At 38.9% G+C, this 18,627-nt stretch overlaps 1 protein-coding gene across 9 annotated transcripts in view; it reads right to left on the bottom strand.

The window, feature by feature from the left end:
- Cfap20dc (CFAP20 domain containing) overlaps window positions 1-18,627 on the bottom strand; it is a 289,810-nt gene that overhangs the window by 114,241 nt on the left and 156,942 nt on the right. For 5 of the 9 annotated variants that reach the window (XM_035452374.1, XM_035452379.1, XM_035452380.1 and 2 more), the window contains 5 exons: window positions 12,025-12,161; window positions 7,270-7,432; window positions 6,022-6,090; window positions 4,764-4,886; window positions 194-525 (listed from right to left, as the gene is read on the bottom strand). In XM_035452374.1, the coding sequence (XP_035308265.1) occupies window positions 194-525; window positions 4,764-4,886; window positions 6,022-6,090; window positions 7,270-7,432; window positions 12,025-12,161 (824 nt within the window). Of the gene's footprint in view, window positions 526-4,763; window positions 4,887-6,021; window positions 6,091-7,269; window positions 7,433-12,024; window positions 12,162-18,627 lie in introns of all 9 variants that reach the window. The other 4 variants (XR_004772275.1, XM_035452375.1, XM_035452377.1 and 1 more) reach the window with 4 other exon arrangements.

The following is an 18,627-nucleotide window of genomic DNA, read 5'->3' on the forward strand; positions in this document are numbered from 1 at the left end:
TAATAACAAAAAAAAAATCCAGAAATTTTGAGTTACCATAACAACGAGATGGAACTGTTGACTGACATAGCAATCTGGTGCATTTTTATAAATAGCAATTGATTCCCACTCTTTCACTCCAACTTCTTTTAATGCTTATTGGCACGAATGGGACACTGTGCTTTAAGCCTATTTTATTCATCAAGTTTTGTACCTCTTCGCTGCTGTCAGTACCATAAAAATCATCTTCCAAATGGGCATCTCTCCTTGTCAGACCGTTGTCTTCTTTGGGGTTCAGAATAAATGGGTGCCCCTTTGGGGACATATCATGATTCTTCCCATGAGGTGCCGATCTTGGTCTAGATGAAAAGGTGAAAACGTCCTCGGGAGTCATCTGGCTTTCCTCTGCCTGGTCAGGTTCACTGTCCTTGCTGGTTTCTAGGCACAGGTGTGAATCCATGCAGGAGTCCCCCTCTAGGAGTACAGACTGACTGGCACATGATGGGTCAGAAGTCAGAGCAGCACTTTCAGGGAATATCCACTCATCTGATATTGGGAGAGATGATAACAGTAACAGTTGTGTTCCATTAAATGTTCATTTAGGTGGTTAGGTTAACATTTCTTTTTGAAACAGAGGTTTATCAAATAAGGCAGAAGTCAGGGGAGGTATTTTCCCCACCATCTTGTGTCTTGCTAAACAGTTACCCACAGAACAGTGCCCACAGCCACAGGCAACTCATTTACACTTCCTCTCTGTTTGAGTTGAAACCCTGGCCAGGAAATTTGTAAGTCTGAAATAATTATCACCTGTCTTGCAGCAAGTTCTTTATAGCACAACCTCATTAATTTGACATCCAGTGAGGGAAGTTGTCCAAATTTAAAAGGTTTTGAGTTACTAATACATCCCCGTTTACCGCAGGAAGACAGTACAGCACAGAACAATATTTTTTGAACAGACCATCTGGTCATTGTGTGGGTTATGAATCAAGGAAACCATGGAAGGATGACTGACAGTCTATTTCTCTGCCTCTTGCTGATTGAAATAATTCACAGATGAAACAGAGCAGCCACTGCAAGTGACTCTAAAGCCACAGGAATACTGTTAATCTGAGTGGTAGTTTCTGAAGTTTGAAATACAATTTCATATTTAATTTTAGAAGCTTTGACATAATTTTCTCATTATTTCTTTTATTTAAAAATTCTACATATGACTGGTGAGAAAATTTTTATCAAATGTTTAAAAACTTTCATCTTTTATACAACAACGGAGTAGGTTTTATAACTATGATCTAGGCAATGTGACAGGACAATGTTTATAGGAAATGCAGTTAAAGGCAATGTTTGCTTCCTTTCCTTGGGAAGACTGTAGGAGAAAGAAAGTCCTTTGGATGCACTTTTTTCCCTGAATTATTTCAGTGTTGGGGCTTGCAGCACCTGCCTCCTAAGTGTTGGGATTAAAGGCATGTGCCACCACCCTCCAAGTTAAATAGTAATTTTTTTAAATTAAACATTCTGAGTCCAAACATGGTAGCATATGTCTGTAGAATTACTAGCCCTCCAGAGACAGAAGTAGGTAGATCTCTGTGACATATAGTTCAACCTGTCTACACAGTGAGTTCCAGGCCAGTCAGGGCCACATAGAGAGAGACTGTCTTTAAAAAAAGGGGGGGCAGGTGATGATGGCATATACCTTTAATTCTAGCACTAGGGAAGCAGAAACAGGCAGATTCCTGTGAGGTCAGGGCCAGCTTGGTCTACAGAGTGAGTTTCAGGACAGTCAGGGCTTCGAAATTTAGAAACCTTGACTCAACCAACCTAATCCTTAATGCTGAGGAATGACAGGAAAATTGAAATCTCTATTTTACATAATTAGACTATTATCTATAAGAACAGAAAACTATCTGGGCAGTGATGGCTCTAACCTCCAATCCCAGCACACAGGAGGCAGAGGCAGGCAGATCTCTGTGAGTATAAGGCCAGCCTGGTCTACAGAACTAGTTCTAGGATACCCAGGGCTTAATCAGAGAAGCCCTGTCTCAAAACAAACAAACAAACAAACAAAAACACAGACAACTTCGTATGTCGAGTAAAAACACTACAATCCACAGCAGTCTCAAATCCAAGTGTTTCAGACAGTGTTTATTTGAATTGTGGTATGGTTATTGTGTGATGGTGTGTACAGCGCATGTGGTGTGTGTTCAGCATTGGGCTGCAATAAAGCTACACCATGAAACATAGGTGAGTACCATCAAAAACACCTGGGATTCATTGTGTGTTGTGTTTTTAATTAGTTTGTGACTTTTGCCAATTCAGAATCTCTTTACTGTTAACCAAAAATTTTGCAAACCCAAAGTAATTTTATACAACCCAGGGTTGGAGACACTATTTCAGAGTTAACTCTAGGCTAACTAGTGTTGCTAGTATGTGTCTAGCCCTTTGCAGAAGGGTTTGCTGCCCCAAATAGGATAGTTTCAGCTGTCCACCCTGAATCAAACCACCTACCTATGCCCCTGGGAGGTGTGAGATAAAGTAGCTTCAGGCTGCTCTGGCCATGGAACTGGAAATACAAGTTTTGCTCTACCATATTTTGTTAATCCCTTTACCTCCCTGTCATTTTGTATAGCAAGTCCATGGTAATTGATGATATGTATATAAATCTTGAACAACATTTGTGCCATCAGTGTCATTTTGTAAAATTCAGGATTGAGACAGAGTTTCCAGTAACTCATGATAGCCCTTTCATGCTGTTAGCTGTGACCATGCCATTGGTAAAGTGCCTTCATTGTGAAAACAACTGCAATTCCCAGAACTAAAATAACTTGGTTCCAACTTGGTTTTAGATTCTTGTTTCCCTGATCTATTGATCCCAGAAACAACTGACCATAAGAGATGTCTGCTAGTGGCCTGGCATTCTTCACCCCACTGGACACCCTACTTCCCAGCTACCTGCAGGTTAAGAAAGGAAACACTTCATTCTTCTTTCCTTGTTCAGTCCTGTTACCACCCGCTCTGCACACAGGGACCCTTTTGCAGGTTTTCTCCCAAATAAGGACCATGTTGTCCTAAATTTAGTGAGCCCTTTCTCTGTTATTCTTATATACATATCATGTATTTTTGTGAAGTAGCACTTTCAGCATTGACAATTATAAACACAAAATATCAATCAGCCCTGAAAAAGGCTGATGACACTCTTTGTCTTAAAATACTTCATATCTGCCCGCCATCCATCAGATGTCATTAGTATTTAAATTTCCAGTTTAATAAATGGTAAAATTATATATACATTTCTACAAACATATTGAGCAATTATTTGAAAACAAATTTCTTCTGAAATGTTATTATCACAGATGTTTGATTTATATGCCTCTCTTATATACATATACACCTGATGTTTTATTCAATTTTCATGGTCAAAGGCCTAAAGGCTGAAAGTGGTTACAAAAGCCAATGTTCTCTGTTATGTACATGGATATGCAAAGCAAAGGAACAGAAAGGATTCTGGGAATCTTCACTATTCAGTTAGACAATTTCTCATGACCTACTTGCCAAACATTATTAACTGCCAAAAAGTCAAAGTAAGAGGTTGTTTGACACCAAGGTATAGTAAATACCTCACTGCCACCAGCTTACCAGAGATTGCACTCTTACCTCAAGTATTTCCATATCAATTGTAATGAATAATTTGCTATGTTTTCTTAGAAAAATATGTAAATTACTGAGTAATCACAATATTGCAGCAAACAAGATAAATGCAAGAATGATCACCTAAACATCTAATTAGTTCTTCTACACAGTCAGATTTATGCTAAGAGACACTAATTGCGCCTAACATTTTAATGAAGGTTTCAACACTGCATAAATAAGACTGACAAACTACAAACAATTTTCATTTATTTTCCTTTTTCCCTTGCTCAAAAACAATTTGCCTTTGTAAAAGTAGCAAACACCTGCTAGGCAAGATATGTTGATGGGCTCAGTGATGGGAATACAACAGACTTGGAAGAGGGCTCAGTATTAGGGCAAGGCTTCAAAGTTTTAAAGTTTTTATTTTTGAATGGGACAACTGGGGTATTAAAATACTCTTTCATCCATTAATGTTTGACATTAAATTGAAGATGAAAAGGGAGATTCCCAAAATATGATAAATTTAGCAAATGACTGTATCCTCTTTTGAAATGACTGAGTTTGAAATATTTGGGTTATAGTAGCTTAAAGGAAGAGGTCTGTGGAGACCAATAGGGAAGGCTATTTCTCTGGCCTGGTTGGAGGCCTGGCATTCCAAGTTACCCATAATATCAAAGAAGTAAGCCACCTGGGCAGGACAGTCATCTGGCTAAGGGATCAACTCTCAGGAAGGAAGGACCACCCACCCCTAGGGAGGTGAGTCCATCTTAAACCATGATAGAGACAGAGGTGGAATAATTCACCATTTAATTAGAGACTATACTTTTCCTTGCCACAATTCCCATTCCCTAACACTATGAGGCTACTTGCCTGACCTCCAAGGGGGCTTAACTCAAACATCAAGGCTTTTTTCCTTCTCTTTTTTTATCCCTCTCCACAGAGGAGCTGCTGAGGTTTACAGCTTGTCTGCCTTGAGGTTTTCCTTTCAAAGTCTAATAAAACTGTTTCCAACTTTCTATTTGTGTCCATTCTTAAATTATTTTATTAATGAAACCTATGAACCTCAACAGGGGACACTAATTTTCCTAGTAACAGGTGACAAGAGTGTTAGGACTCCTCAAAATTTCCAGTAAAATTTTGTGACTACTAAGGGTGCTAACCTGGTTGGTCAGGAGTCTGGGGTTCTGGAGTGCTGGAGTTCACTGGCTCTGTCAATGGCTGAGTGATGCTGTTCAGGGTGGTGGCTCCTTCCTCTTCATTCCAGTTATTTCCTGAGGCACTGCCTTATTTGGAAGAGATATTTCTATTGTATTATTCTATTGATATTTGTAAAAAGTTGTTTTTGAAGGTATTTTGTATTTTTTCATTTAATTATTTAAAAGCAAATGAGAATTATTATTATGGTTCATGTGCATTTTCTTAAAATGGTTGAATGTTTTAAGATGATCTCTGTTGCATTTTTGTAGAGCTTTACCTTAAAAGGCTTTGGTATCTACAAAAGGACATTTTAGATTTAAATTGTACAGTATATAATACAAAGAATTCCCAAGCTGACATAATTTTAAAGGCATCCTATATTTTTTTCTTGGATTCCATAACAGAATTAAATTGTAATTCTTTTAATGCAAGTCTTTTTTTTTCATCTCTCTCAGAAGATGGATGTGGTGTTACTAGAGAAGTAGTTTTTCTACCCAGCCTTGATAAGAATGACACAAGACCTAGAAGACTGAATTGTCACATTTTGGGAAACTGTGCTAACAGATTTATTCCCAACACCTTTGGGCTGGATTATATATATATGTACATACATAAACAAACCTCAAATCCCTTCTTTAAAGGAATTGACTAATATACACATCAAAAAATCTACATAAACATGCCTCAAATCCCATCTTTAAAGTGATAACTACAACAGCCACTTAAATTTATCTAATGCTTAAGTGTGGAAATGTTTACATTTGAAACTGCTTCTAATATCATATGCAAAGACTCCAAAGGGAGACACAGCAGTGTAAGAAGAGTTCTGAAAGAGCCTGCTTTAAAAGAAAAGATAAAATAAATCTGAAAAATGATAATAAAGTTCAATTTGGGTAAAGACTTCAGGCAGAAATTTCCTCTATCACTTTTGGGTCTCTTTTAGGAACAACAGTAGCAGTAATTTAAGCTTTCTTCAGCTCTGAGTAAAGGGAGGAGGGTCCTGTATTTCTGAGCTCCTGTCTATTGAATCCAGCTTGTCTCTGTTAGGGCAGACTCTAGAGAAATACTTTTGTAGAAAATTTGATTTCCATAATCCCCACAGAATGGACATTTATATTTTAAATGAATTGGCTCATAATCCTTTGAAATTTACAACCTGCAGAGAGATCCCACTGCCCTGAATAATACACAGCTCTGAGATAGTATTGCATAGTGTCATACCACAGTGTGCCTCTGTCTTTTCTCCGCTGGTGTTCTTCAAGTGAGTTCTCCTGTTGTTTCTCTGACCTGCTGATGGTTGAGGGGGATGTGGGTACAGAATAGGTAGACAGGTTGGTAAATTTCCATACCAGAGAACAAAAGCCAGAGCAGAAAGTACAATGTTCATTCAAATAATCACTATAATGAGAATATTCATTTTGACATAATTTGAGGCCAAATAAAAGACACAACTTAGTCCTTTATAAAAAATAGGTGTTAATTCCTATTTCAACATTAGAATTTCTATATGAGTGATGAATTTCATCCAAAGGATAGAGGGCTACAACAAGTGTGGTTGATGTTATTCATACAACACACTATATTAAAATGTATAAAACATGAAATTGACAGTAAGATCCTTTTCCTAAAACGAGGAAGTGTAGCAGAATAAGGAGTTTTCTAAAGACATATGTTGAGTGAGATCAAATCTGGAGAAGGATTCTAAAGAATAATTTGATACTTAAGTAATAATCATAGCAGCAGCTAATATTCACTAAATTCTTTATTTCTTAGAGCAATAGTACACATTTCCTGGTTTTTACCATTGGCTCCTTACAACAACCTTTTGAGGAATCTCCCTTTGGTACATGTTTGACTTGCTTTATAGAGGAGGAAACTGAGGTTCCAAGGGTGAAGAACTTTAAACCAGGCTTCACAGACAACCACTGGCAAAACCAGGACTACATGGCTACGTTACTCATGTTTCTATGCCATTTATTATCCCCATGGAAGTTATTACCTGTAGTGGTCAGCATTCATTTCTAACTCAAGTAAAACTCATTCTCCATTGTCTTATTCAGAACAAGAAAGGCAGAAAGTTATCAGACAATTCAGAGTTGGGTTCTGCTCTCCATTTTTCTAATAAATATATGCTACAAATCACTTATCTGCTAGACTTGTACTCTCAATCTGAAATGGGACAAACGTCTTTCTACAGAGTTTTTTTTTTTTTTTTACATCAATGAGAGAAAATGAAGAGCACAGAAAATAAATATTCTACAAACAGAAACTGAAATTATAGTAAGATAACGTAAAATCAAAAACCAGGACAGCATATGCATGTATAATCCTTCTAAATGTATTCTCCACTACCTCATTCAATGTTAAATGGTGCTTTTCTGGACTTAGCCCAATCTTGAATACTGTTTAATTATCTCAATAAGAACACCTCTCACTATTTTCCATTGGCTCTTTGTAGGTGATTCTTACCAGAAGTAGGCATGGCCTGTTTCACTTGGTGATCATGTCCTTTCTCTCCTTGCTGCTCAGACTCAGGTATCAGCAAGCCTGACACTTGTGCAGTATTAACATGCTTCTCTATTGAAGATTGCTGGCACAACTGGCTATTTTTGTACCCAACAGATCTTACTGTCTGCAAGGAAAAGGAATTAACATGTATGTTTAAAAATAGGAAATTACATTTAATCTCTATAAAGTCTATATAGGAAAAGACTTGGACAAGTAAGTGAGAAAAAGCCAGAGTAACTCAGGTAAAAAGTGGTAGCAAGGAAATTAGAGAAAACTGGAAATGGAAGGAGAAAAAGAACATGAGATGGAATAGCAGGCAAGCAGGTCTCCTAGACACAAAAATTAAAATGCCCTATGAGCTACGCCTGCCTGCAACAAATAGATGAGTAAGAATTACCCAACATATCAAAGATTTAAGGAAGTTAAAAATAAAAAGCAGCTCGCCTTCCACTTGCCCTTCTTGTACTCTCCTAACCTTGGGACCGCACATGGGTGAACACATCCCCGTGGACCAAGCCATTCAGAATCTGCCTCCACCCACAGAAAGAGGAGAGCCATCAGAATATTGAACCTGCTTGCACCCACCTGGAGAGAGCCTTGAACCCGTACCTACCTGGAGAGGGAGAAACCCCACCTGCACCCACTGAAAGAAAGGATAGGAAGACAAGAGTATAAGAACTCATTCAACATCTGAAAGACCAGAGCCTAGGGACTCTACACCAGCAAGATGAAGCAGAAGAGAATGACCTAAAAAAACAACTTTATGAAGATGATAGAGACCCTCAAAGAGGAAATGAAAAAATACCTTAAAGAAATGGAAGAAAAAACAAAAAAATCAAAAAATGGAGGAAAAGACAAACCAAAAAATGCAAGAAATAAACAAAACTCTTAAAGAAAACAAGGAAAGCCAAGAAAAAACAACCAAACAAGTGAAGGAAACATTTCAAACAGTTCAAGGCTTGAAGGCTGAAATAGAGACAATAAAAAAAACACAGTCTTAGGGAATGCTGGCATTAGAAAAGATGGGTAAACAATGAGGAACTACAGATGCAAGCATAACCAACAGAATATAAGAGATGGAAGTAAGAATCTCAGGCGTTGAAGATATACTAGGGGAAATACATTCATCCACCAATGAAAATCTTAAGTCAAACAAATCCCTAACACAAAATATCCAGGAAATATGGGACACCATAAAAAGATCAAACCTAAGAATAATATGTATAGAAGAAGGTGAATAAACCCAACTCAAAGTTGCAGAAAACATATTCAACAAAATCATAGAAGAAAACTTTCCCAACCTAAAGTAAAAAAAATGCCAATGAAAGTACAAGAAGCTTACAGAACACCAAACAGAGTGGACCACAAAAAAGTCACCTTACCACATAATAATCAAAACCCCAAACATACAGAATAAAGAGAAAATATTAAGGGCAGCAAAAGAAAAAGGTCAAGTAACACATAAAGGCAGACCCATGCGAATTATACCTGACTTCTCCATGGAAACTCTGAAAGCCAGAAGGTCCTGGATAGATATTCTACCAACACTAAGAGACCACAGATGCCAACCCAGATTATTATACCCAGCAAAGATTTCAATCACTATAAATGGAGAAAACAAGATATTCCATGACAGAACCAGATTTAAACAATACATACCCACTATTCCAGCCCTACAGAAAGTTCTGGAAGGAAAACTGCAACCAAAGGAAGTTAACCTTAACCAGAAAAACACAGGCAATAGATAACCCCACTTTACCAAATGTCAAAAGAAGAAAGGGGGGGGGGAGATCCACACACAATTCCACCACCAGCAACAAATCAAAAACAAACAAGAATTAGCAATCAATGGTCATTAATTTCCCTCAATATCAGTGCTCTTAACTTGCCAATAAAAAGACAAAGGCTAACAGAATGGATACAAAGACAGAATCCATCCTTCTGCTGCATACAAGAAATACACCTCAATGTCAAAGACAGACTTTACCCCAGAGTAAAGATTTGAGCAAAGATTTTCCAATAAATGGATCCAAGAAACAGGCTAGTGCAGTAATTCTAATATCTAACAAATAGGACTTCAAACTGAAACCTATCAAAAGAGATGAAGAATTTCATTGCATATTCATCACAGAAAAAAATCAATCAAAATGAGGTTTCAATTCTGAACATATATGCACCAAATACAAAGGCACGTGCATTCGGAAAAGAAACATTACTAAAACTCAAATCACACATAAAACTTCACACACTTACATTGGGAGACTTTAACACCCCACTCACACCACTAGACAGGACCACCAGACAGAAACTTAACAAAAAAACAAAGGAACTAACAGAAGTTATGACTCAATTGGGTTTAACAAATATCTATAGAACATTCCATCCAAACACAAAAGAAGATACTTTCTTCTCAGGCCACATGGGACCTTTTCTAAAATTGACCACATACTCGAAACATTGCAAATCTCAACAGATACAATAAAATTGGAGCAATCCCCTGTATCTTATTGGACCACCACGCTTTAAAGTTAGAATTCAACAACAACACAAACTGCAGAAATCACTTCCTGAATATAACACTACTAGCACAGACACTGAGATCGACAAATAGTAAATGGAACCTCCTGAAACTGAGAAGCTTCTGTAAGGCAAAGGACATAGTTAACAAGACAAAATGGCAGCCCGCAGAATGGGAAAAGATCTTCACCAACCCCACATCTGAAAGAGGGTTGATTTCTAAAATATACAACGAACTCAAGAAGTTAGTTATCAAAACACCAAACAATCCAGTTAAAAAGTGGGGTACATAACTAAATAGACAATTCTCCATAGAGGAATCTAAAATGGCTGAAAGACACTTAAGAAAGTGCTCAACATCCTTAGTCATCCGGGAAATGCAAATCAAAACAACTCTGAGACACCATTTTACTCCTGTCAGAATGGCCAAAATCAAAAACACCAATGACAGTTTATGCTGGAGAGGATGTGGAGAAAGGAGAACACTCCTCCACTGTTCGTGGGAGTGTCAACTTGTACAGTCACTTTGGAAATCAGAATGGTGACTCCTCAAGAAAATGGGAATCAGTCTACCACAAGATCCAGCAATTCCACTCTTAGGCATATACCCAAACGATGCACATTCACACAACAAAGATATCTGTTCAACTATGTTCATAGCAGCATTATTTGTAATAGCTAGATCCTGGAAGCAGCGTAGATGCCCCTCAACTGAAGAATGGATAAAGAAAATGTGGTACATTTACACAATGGAGTATTACACAGGGGAAAAAAAAAACAATGGAATCTTGAAATTCGCAGGCAAATGAATGGAACTAGAAGAAACCATTTGCATGAGGTAACCCAGTCACAAAAAGACAAACATGGTATGGACTCACTCACATACCTATATTAGACATAGAGCAAAGGATTACTAGCCTACAACCTACACCTCCAGAGAATGTAGGAAACAAGGAGGACCCTAAGAGAGACATACATGGTCCCCCAAATAAGGGGAAAGGGACAAGATCTCCTGAACAAATTGGGAGCACAGAGGGTGGGGGGGTGGAGGTGGGGTTGGGGGCAGAGGTAGTTAGGAGAAAGAGAAGGGGAGAAGATGATCAGGGAGGAGGACATGAGGGACCAGGAAGATTGACTCAGAGGAAGAATAGAGGAGAACAAAAAACGAGATACTTTAATAGAGGGAGCCATTTTAGGTTTAAAGAGAAATATGGCATTAGGAAAATGGCCAGAGATCTACAAGGATGACCCCAACTAACAATCTAAGCAATAGCAGAGAGGCTACCTTCAATGTGCTTCCCCTATAATGAGATTGATGACTACCTCATATGCCATCCTAGAGCCTTCATCCAGTAGCTGATGGAAGCAGAAGCAAAGACCTACGCATTGAGTGGAATTCCTGGAATTCAGTTGCAGAAAGGGAGTAGTGATGAGCAAAGGTGTCAAGACCAGGCTGGGGAAACCCACAGAAATAGCTGATCTGAACAAGGAGAAGCTCACGGACCTCAGAGAAAACAGCATAGGACAGAACCAGGTCCCCTGAGTGTGGGTGTCAGTTAGGAGACCTGGATAGTCTATGGGGCCCCTGGTAGTGGAACAGTATTTATCCCTAGTGTACTATCCCTAGTGTACAAATAGACAATGGGAGCCCATTCCCCATAGAAGGATACTCTCTCAGCCTAGACACACAGGGAAGGGCCTAGGCCCTGCCCCCAATGAGGTGACAGACTTTGATGATCTCCCATGGAAGGCCTCACCCTTTCTATGGAGCAGAAGAGGGATGGGATGGGGGCCGGTGGGGGGCATGGGAGCATGGGAGGGAGAGGGAACTGGGATTTGTATATAAAATAAGATTGTGTCTAATTTGAATAAAAATAAATAAAAAGCAGACCATTGGGAATCTGTGCATTATGTGGGTACTGGTCTACATCCAACATTTCTTTTGACAGAGAAGGCAAAATATGTTCATATATAGTTGCTTGCAAGCAACATGTTTAATGAAAAGACTATCAAAATTTTTAATTATGTTGACATGACAGAAAAGAAACTATTTTGAAGTCTTTTAAGATCTAAAATTCCTGTTGCAAATTTATGTAAGTCTACTTTATGCACATGGTCATCTCTTCCCTTCCTCCCGAAAGCCCACATGTCACCACCCCCTGCCCTTGCTTGGGTAAGCTCATCAAAGCTTTCACCTACCTCACTGGAGAGCCTCAAGTTATTCCGTCTGCCAGAGGGTGGAGGCGGTCCAAGGACTCTGGACCCGAAGGCAATATGGCAGACATCTTGACTTTTACTGTTCCGGATACTGCCTCCTGCTTTGTTGATGAACTGGTCTGTTAGAGAAAGTGAAGTAACAAACATTATGTTACCATACTTCTCAAAGTGCAGTTCAGATGTCACAGAGTTTGAATCAACTCCTATTCAAAATGAAATAGCGTCGGATGAACAGATAAGGCATGAGAACAGAGTGTTGTAAGTTGGGAGGGTGCTGGCACTCATTAGATTCCACTTATCAAACATAGCCATGAAGCCCTGCATAGAAGGCTCAAAGAAGTGAATCAGCTGTGTGCCAAGAAGGAAAAGTGAAAGGAAGCACTTGCCACCCTGGAAGGGACCCATCAGTTTACTTTCTGTCTAAAACCTTCAGGATTGCCAGGTTGCCCAATACATGTAGAATATGTTTTTAGCATTTTAAGGCTCCCCATGAGACTCCAGCCTCTCCTTCCAGAGGGTCTGGTCCCTATTAACTTTCTGAGATTGCCTGCCCTTCCCTGCCTCCATCCTTACTTGGGCACTTCCTTTTGGTAGGACATCCTACACTTGTCATTCTTGAAATATACAAGTTACTTTAAGACCGTTCACTTCATTCCCATTGCTCTGTGAACAGTCTGTGTGGAATCACACATCACTAGACGGCCCAAGATCAAACACTGTATTTGCCATTTGTGTGACTGAGAATCTCTAGGGAAATGCTCAAGAAAGCACAATTCAGTATTGTTTACTTGTGGTGAATAATTTTATTTAAATTGCTGACCTAAAAAGAAAATAATACCTATTTTGCTATTCTCCTAAAATAATTTTATTTAAATTATTTCCCTAAACAGAAAAACATATTATTATCTTTTTAAAAATGTGTACACATCACTTCTCAAATAATGGTGAGTACACAATTACCCTAGGTTCTCTTGTGACTGTTCCAGTGTTTATACCATCCTTTCTCCAAAATGCAGCGTGAGGTCTTACAGAAAGGGAAGCATATTGTCTCCTTTACATTACTTCACTTAGATTCCTCAGTGGCTTCCCAGTTGTTCTCAGCCCTTATCACCTGTAAACACCTGTTTTGACATTTCCTACTCTTTCCACATTCTGGTTTTCTCAATTCTTCCCAAGGCATTGTTGCATGTTATCCCTAGGATAAGGAGGCACATCCTCCCGCTTTATCTTTATGTCTTAGTCATCATTTCCTCAGTATTTTCTCTGGGTCTTCCTCAGGTTGATAATTTCCTTCATCAGAGAACTTGGTGGAAATTCACCTTTCCACATCTCTATAGCATTCCCTGAGTGTGTGTTCCAGTTGATGCATAGAGGGGGCATCTAATTCCTTTTTGCTAAGGAAAATGACTCATACTGAGTCAAAGGGAAAGCGGATTAAAAAAAAAAAAACTCAGTTCTAGTTTTGATTAGAATTTTTTAAAAAAAGGCCAATTGGGTTTTTAATGTGCTAGTTAACAAGGAGGATGTGAAAGCTAGCAACTGGCCCCAGTTAGGTGAGGCCCTAAATGTCAACAGGGCTATCCTGACAATCTCATGCCTGTTGGGTGACATGCAAAACTTCCTACCACTGTATGTTTGCATCTGTATTTTTCCATCCACTTATAAATGTCCATTTGCATCAACAGAACACAGTTTCTCAGGTTGAAAAGAGAAAAAAAAACTACACTCAAATTCTAGGCTATTTGTAAAATTCATTACAGATACCATTTGTGTTTTTGATAATCAAGTAGAACACAGCCAAGATGAATTGTTGTCTTCTAACGTTGGTTTAACTGAAGAAACGGCTACTGAAGTGTAAGGAGAGGCTGGTGGTATATATGTGGACTTATGGAGGATCTGTACCCTCATGTCCAGCCCTTCTCTGCCTGAGAACTGTCCAGTTACAAGCTCATCTTTCTTTTCGAAAATACCTCACAAGGACAATTTCTTTGTTTTGTTTTCTCCTCACACTCGTCATCTAAATTTAGTTTCCTTCCAACCAATTGAAGTTCTTTTGTGTGAAACCTAGTTTGATAAATGGAAAACAATTGACTTAATTTTATCAAAACTATGGATGCAATATAAGAGTGAAACAAGGATTGGGGGTGGGGAGTTTAGTAACCACACTGACAAAGTTTCAGCCACAATATAAAAAAGAATAAACATAGTTGATAAACTATACTTACACTTTGAACTTTTTCATTTGAATTTTTTCATTTTTTAGAATTTCTATACGTGAGTACTATTTTTATAATATTTCCATACCTCCTTCCTTCTTTAACTCCTACCATGGCTCATACCCATGTCCATTCAAATTCATGATCTCTTCAATTATTGTTACACATATGCATACATCTATATATAACATACACACACTCAGTTGCATATGCATACACATACAAAGCCTACAGAGTCTATTTAGTATGGCATGTGTTTAGGAATGATACTTGAGATTAGATAACTCACCAGGGAGCTTGTCCCTTTCAGCAGTCACTGATTGCCTGTAGCTCTTTATCTAGAGGTGGGACCTAGAGAAACTTCCTCCATCCATACTGGCATGTCAACTGTTGTTGCCATTATACAGGTCTTTTCTATGTAACAACATTGCTGAAAATTCATGGGTGTACCTTCCTCATTATGTCTAGAAGAAATTGTCTAACAGCAAGGCAACCTGGTCCTATGGCTCTTGCTACACCCAGCTCCCCAATGTTTTTGTGAGTCTTAGGTGTAGGGGATGTGTTACAGATTTGCCAATTTGGGATAGCACCCTCATGGTTATTTATTTTCTGCATTTTCACCAGTTGTGAAAATACTTACAAAAATAAGCTTCATTGATGATGAACGAGAGACCTACTTATCTCTTGGTATAAGTATTATTAGAATACAACATGGAATTTTATTATTTTAGGCAGCTGACTAGGTTTACAAAATCAGGCACAAATTCACTATTGAGTGAACCTTAAATGCAATTAGAAAGCTGATAGTTATCCCTAAAATATGTATCACTACTTTACTGTTGGGGATACCTTGCCAGGCTAGTTATTATGCTTCATAGGCTGGACAGCCAGGCAGGACTAATGATGACTTTTCTCTGTGGAAAGCTTTCATAGCACCTTCTGATACAATGAGACCTAGTCATTAGGTAGGAAGCTTTCAAGTGAGTTCTAGCTTGAATCCTCCAAGTCCTGTGTCTAAAGAGTATGGCGCCTACAGTAATAAGCCCCAACCTTTGCCTTCTAGGTGGCAATCAAGGGCAATAGGCTATCTTGTTCCAGACCCTCTTGGACTCTCCCATAATTGATGAATTGAAAGAAGGTTTCTCATGCCTGGTACTGGGTGTTTTGTTAGACAGTCTCTGGCTCATGTTTTGAGTATTATCATCCCAAGTGCTGCAACTTCATTTAAACTCTGCACACACACACACAAGAAAAAGAGAGAGGGGGGGAGAAAGACAGACAGACAGACAGACAGACAGACACACACACACACACACACACACACACACACACACACACACACACACACACACACAGAGAGACAGAGACACAGAGAGACAGAGTAACACACTATGTTTCAAAGTATGCTTTTAGAATAATATTCCTCAGTGGGTTTTTCAAGTATCATTAATGTTATTGTCTCTTCTCTCTTCCTCTCCCTTTTATATTAACATCCCTCCCAGCTCCCAGTTAAAGTTACACCCCCATCCCATTTACTTCTTCCTTGCAGCCATGTTCTTAAAGGAGTCTTTTACTCAATAATGAACATGAAGTGATTACTAAAGATGCAGTTCAATCTGAAATGATGCCATCTTAAATCATGGAAAACTAGTGTTAGGGGTTGCCCACACAGTCTATATATGAAAGTTTGTATTCCAGCTGGCTGGGACCACACCCAAGTGTTGGAGGTGGCAAGTCTAGGTGTGACCTTGAGTATTCAGAATGGGGCTTTTAACAGCAGAAACCATGTCCTAGCATCTGGCTTGGCAGCTGCAGGGGGGCCTCCCAAAAGTAAGCAGTTTGAAGCAAACAGTTTTAACAGAAGCTAAGGTAAGCAGTTAGCTGGAGAGGGTTCTGTACAAACAGGCAGTTTAACACAAGCTGAGACAGGTTAGTTAGGACATCCTGACCTTGAGTTCCTTGAAAGAGCTGGGTAGTTTTCCATGGGATTCTTTAGCAAGGAAATAAAATTCTAGTTATACCTGAAATGGCCTCAGCAAGAATACAAAATGGGGGAATCGCTGTATGTTTTGCCCTGTTACACTAGATAATATTCTAGATCTTAGAAAATTTATTGTAAAGATTCATTACAGAATAATGTACCACAGTATATTTAAATTTAAGAATTTTTTTAAAAAATCAATTTTTGGCTATAAAGAATACAAATATTCCATTATTTAAGATACCTTTAAGCTTGATACCACAATGAACACATCAGTTGTGTAAGTCCTTTTTTTGTCTAATAATTCACTGCTTAGAATCATATTAACTGTCACAAGTAATTCCCTTTAATGTGCATTATGTTACACACTTGCTAGCATAGGTTCCTAATTTAAACCTACAAGGCAATGTAATTTAGGATTTTGGTATCTAAAATAAAAAGAAGGGACAAAATTTCTTTAACAAAAAATTCTTAATAGAAGGAAACCATAAGCAGAAATGCATGTGCTTTGAATTTTAAAAGTAGCTATTTTAAAAGCTGGTATCAATCTGCATAAAATGAGGTTAAATATCAAGATTAGATTAAAATCATGCTTGAGGCGTTTCATTTTCTTGAGTTTGTGGAAAGTGAACTTGGTGTAAGCCAGGGATTTAACATTAATTATTTTGCTATTTTACTGAGAAGTGCATGCCTTTGTCATTAGGTTGCAAAACCTGAGGGTGTACTCTCTAATTGTCTTTTAGAACAAATAAACATTTTTTTTGTCTCAAGATACAATGCTCTAATTATTATAGTCATTTAAGCTTGCAAGGTTTTCAAAGCTTAGGCAGGCAGATCTACTACCTTTCAGCTTTCACACTGAGGGGCCAGATCCAACACTTTCTTTCTTTTTTTTTTTTCTCCTTTTTTTAATTTAAATAAGAAACAAAATTGTTTTACATGTCAATCCCAGTTTCCTCTCCCTTCCCTTCTCCCCTGCCCCCTCCCCTGTCAACTAAGACCCTACCTATCCCATACCCTTTCTGCTCCCCAGGGAGGGTGAGGCCTTCCATAGGGGGCCTTCAGAGTCTGTCATATCTTTTGGGATAGGGCCTAAGGCCTCCCCCTTGTGTCTAGGATCAGGGATCATCCCTCTATGTGGAATGGGCTCCCAAAGTCCATTCCTATGCTAGGGATAAGTACTGATCTACTACAAGAGGCCCCATAGACTTACGAGGCCTCCTCACTGACACCCACGTTCATGGGGTCTGGATCAGTCCCATGCTGGTTTCCCAGCTATCAGTCTTCGGACCAAGAGCTCCCCCTTGTTCAGGTTATCTGTTTCTGTGGGTTTTACCAGACTGCTCTTCACCCCTTTGCTCATCACTCTTCCTTCTCTGCAACTGGATTCCAGTTCAGTTCAGTGTTTAGTTGTGGGTGTCTGCTTCTACTTCCAATCAGCTGCTGGATGAAGGCTATAGGATAGCATATAAATTAGTCATCCATCTCATTATCAGGAGAGGGCATTTAAGGTAGCCTCTCCTCTGTTGATTAGATTGTTAGATGGTATCATCCTTGCAGATCTCCAGACATTTCCCTAGTGCCTGATTTCTCTTTAAATCTATAATGGCTCCCTCTATTATGGTATCTCTTATCTTGCTCTCCTATATTCTTCTCCCAACTCCATTTTCCTGCTCCCTCATGTCCTCCTCACCTCTCCTCTTCTCCCCTTCTCATTCTCCTAACTCCCTCTCCCCTCCCCCCATGCTCCCAATTTGCTCAGGAGATCTTGTCCCTTTCCCCTTCTCCAAGGAACCAATTATGTCTCTCCTAGAGTCCTTGTTTCCTAGCTTCTCTGGTGGTGTGGATTATAGGCTGGTAATCCTTTGCTCTATGTCTAACATCCATAGATGAGTGAATACTGAACCTATTAGAATCGAAGTGGGAAATGCCCTTGAACGAATTGGTGCAGGAGATGGCTTCCTGAACATAACACCAGTAGCACAGACACTGAGATCGACAATTAATAAATGGGACCTCCTGAAACTGAGAAGATTCTGAAAGGCAAAGGACATAGTCAGCAAGATAAAACAGCAGCCCACAGACTGGGAAAAAAATCTTCACTAGAGGGCTGATCTCCAAAATTTAAAAAGAACTCAAGAAGCTAGTTTCCAAAACACCAAATATTCCAATTAAAAAGTAGGGTACAGAACTAAATAGAGAATTCTCAATAGAGGAATCTAAAATGGCTGATAGACACATGAGAAAGTGTTCAACATCCTTAGTCATCAGGGAAATGCAAATCAAAACAACTCTGAGATACCATCTTACTCCTCTCAGAATGGCTAAAATAAAAAAAAAACACCAATGACAGTTTATGCTGGTGTGGATGTGGAGAAAGGGGAACAC

This window comes from Cricetulus griseus, assembly GCF_003668045.3.
Source record: "Cricetulus griseus strain 17A/GY chromosome 1 unlocalized genomic scaffold, alternate assembly CriGri-PICRH-1.0 chr1_1, whole genome shotgun sequence".
Taxonomy (NCBI): domain Eukaryota; kingdom Metazoa; phylum Chordata; class Mammalia; order Rodentia; family Cricetidae; genus Cricetulus; species Cricetulus griseus.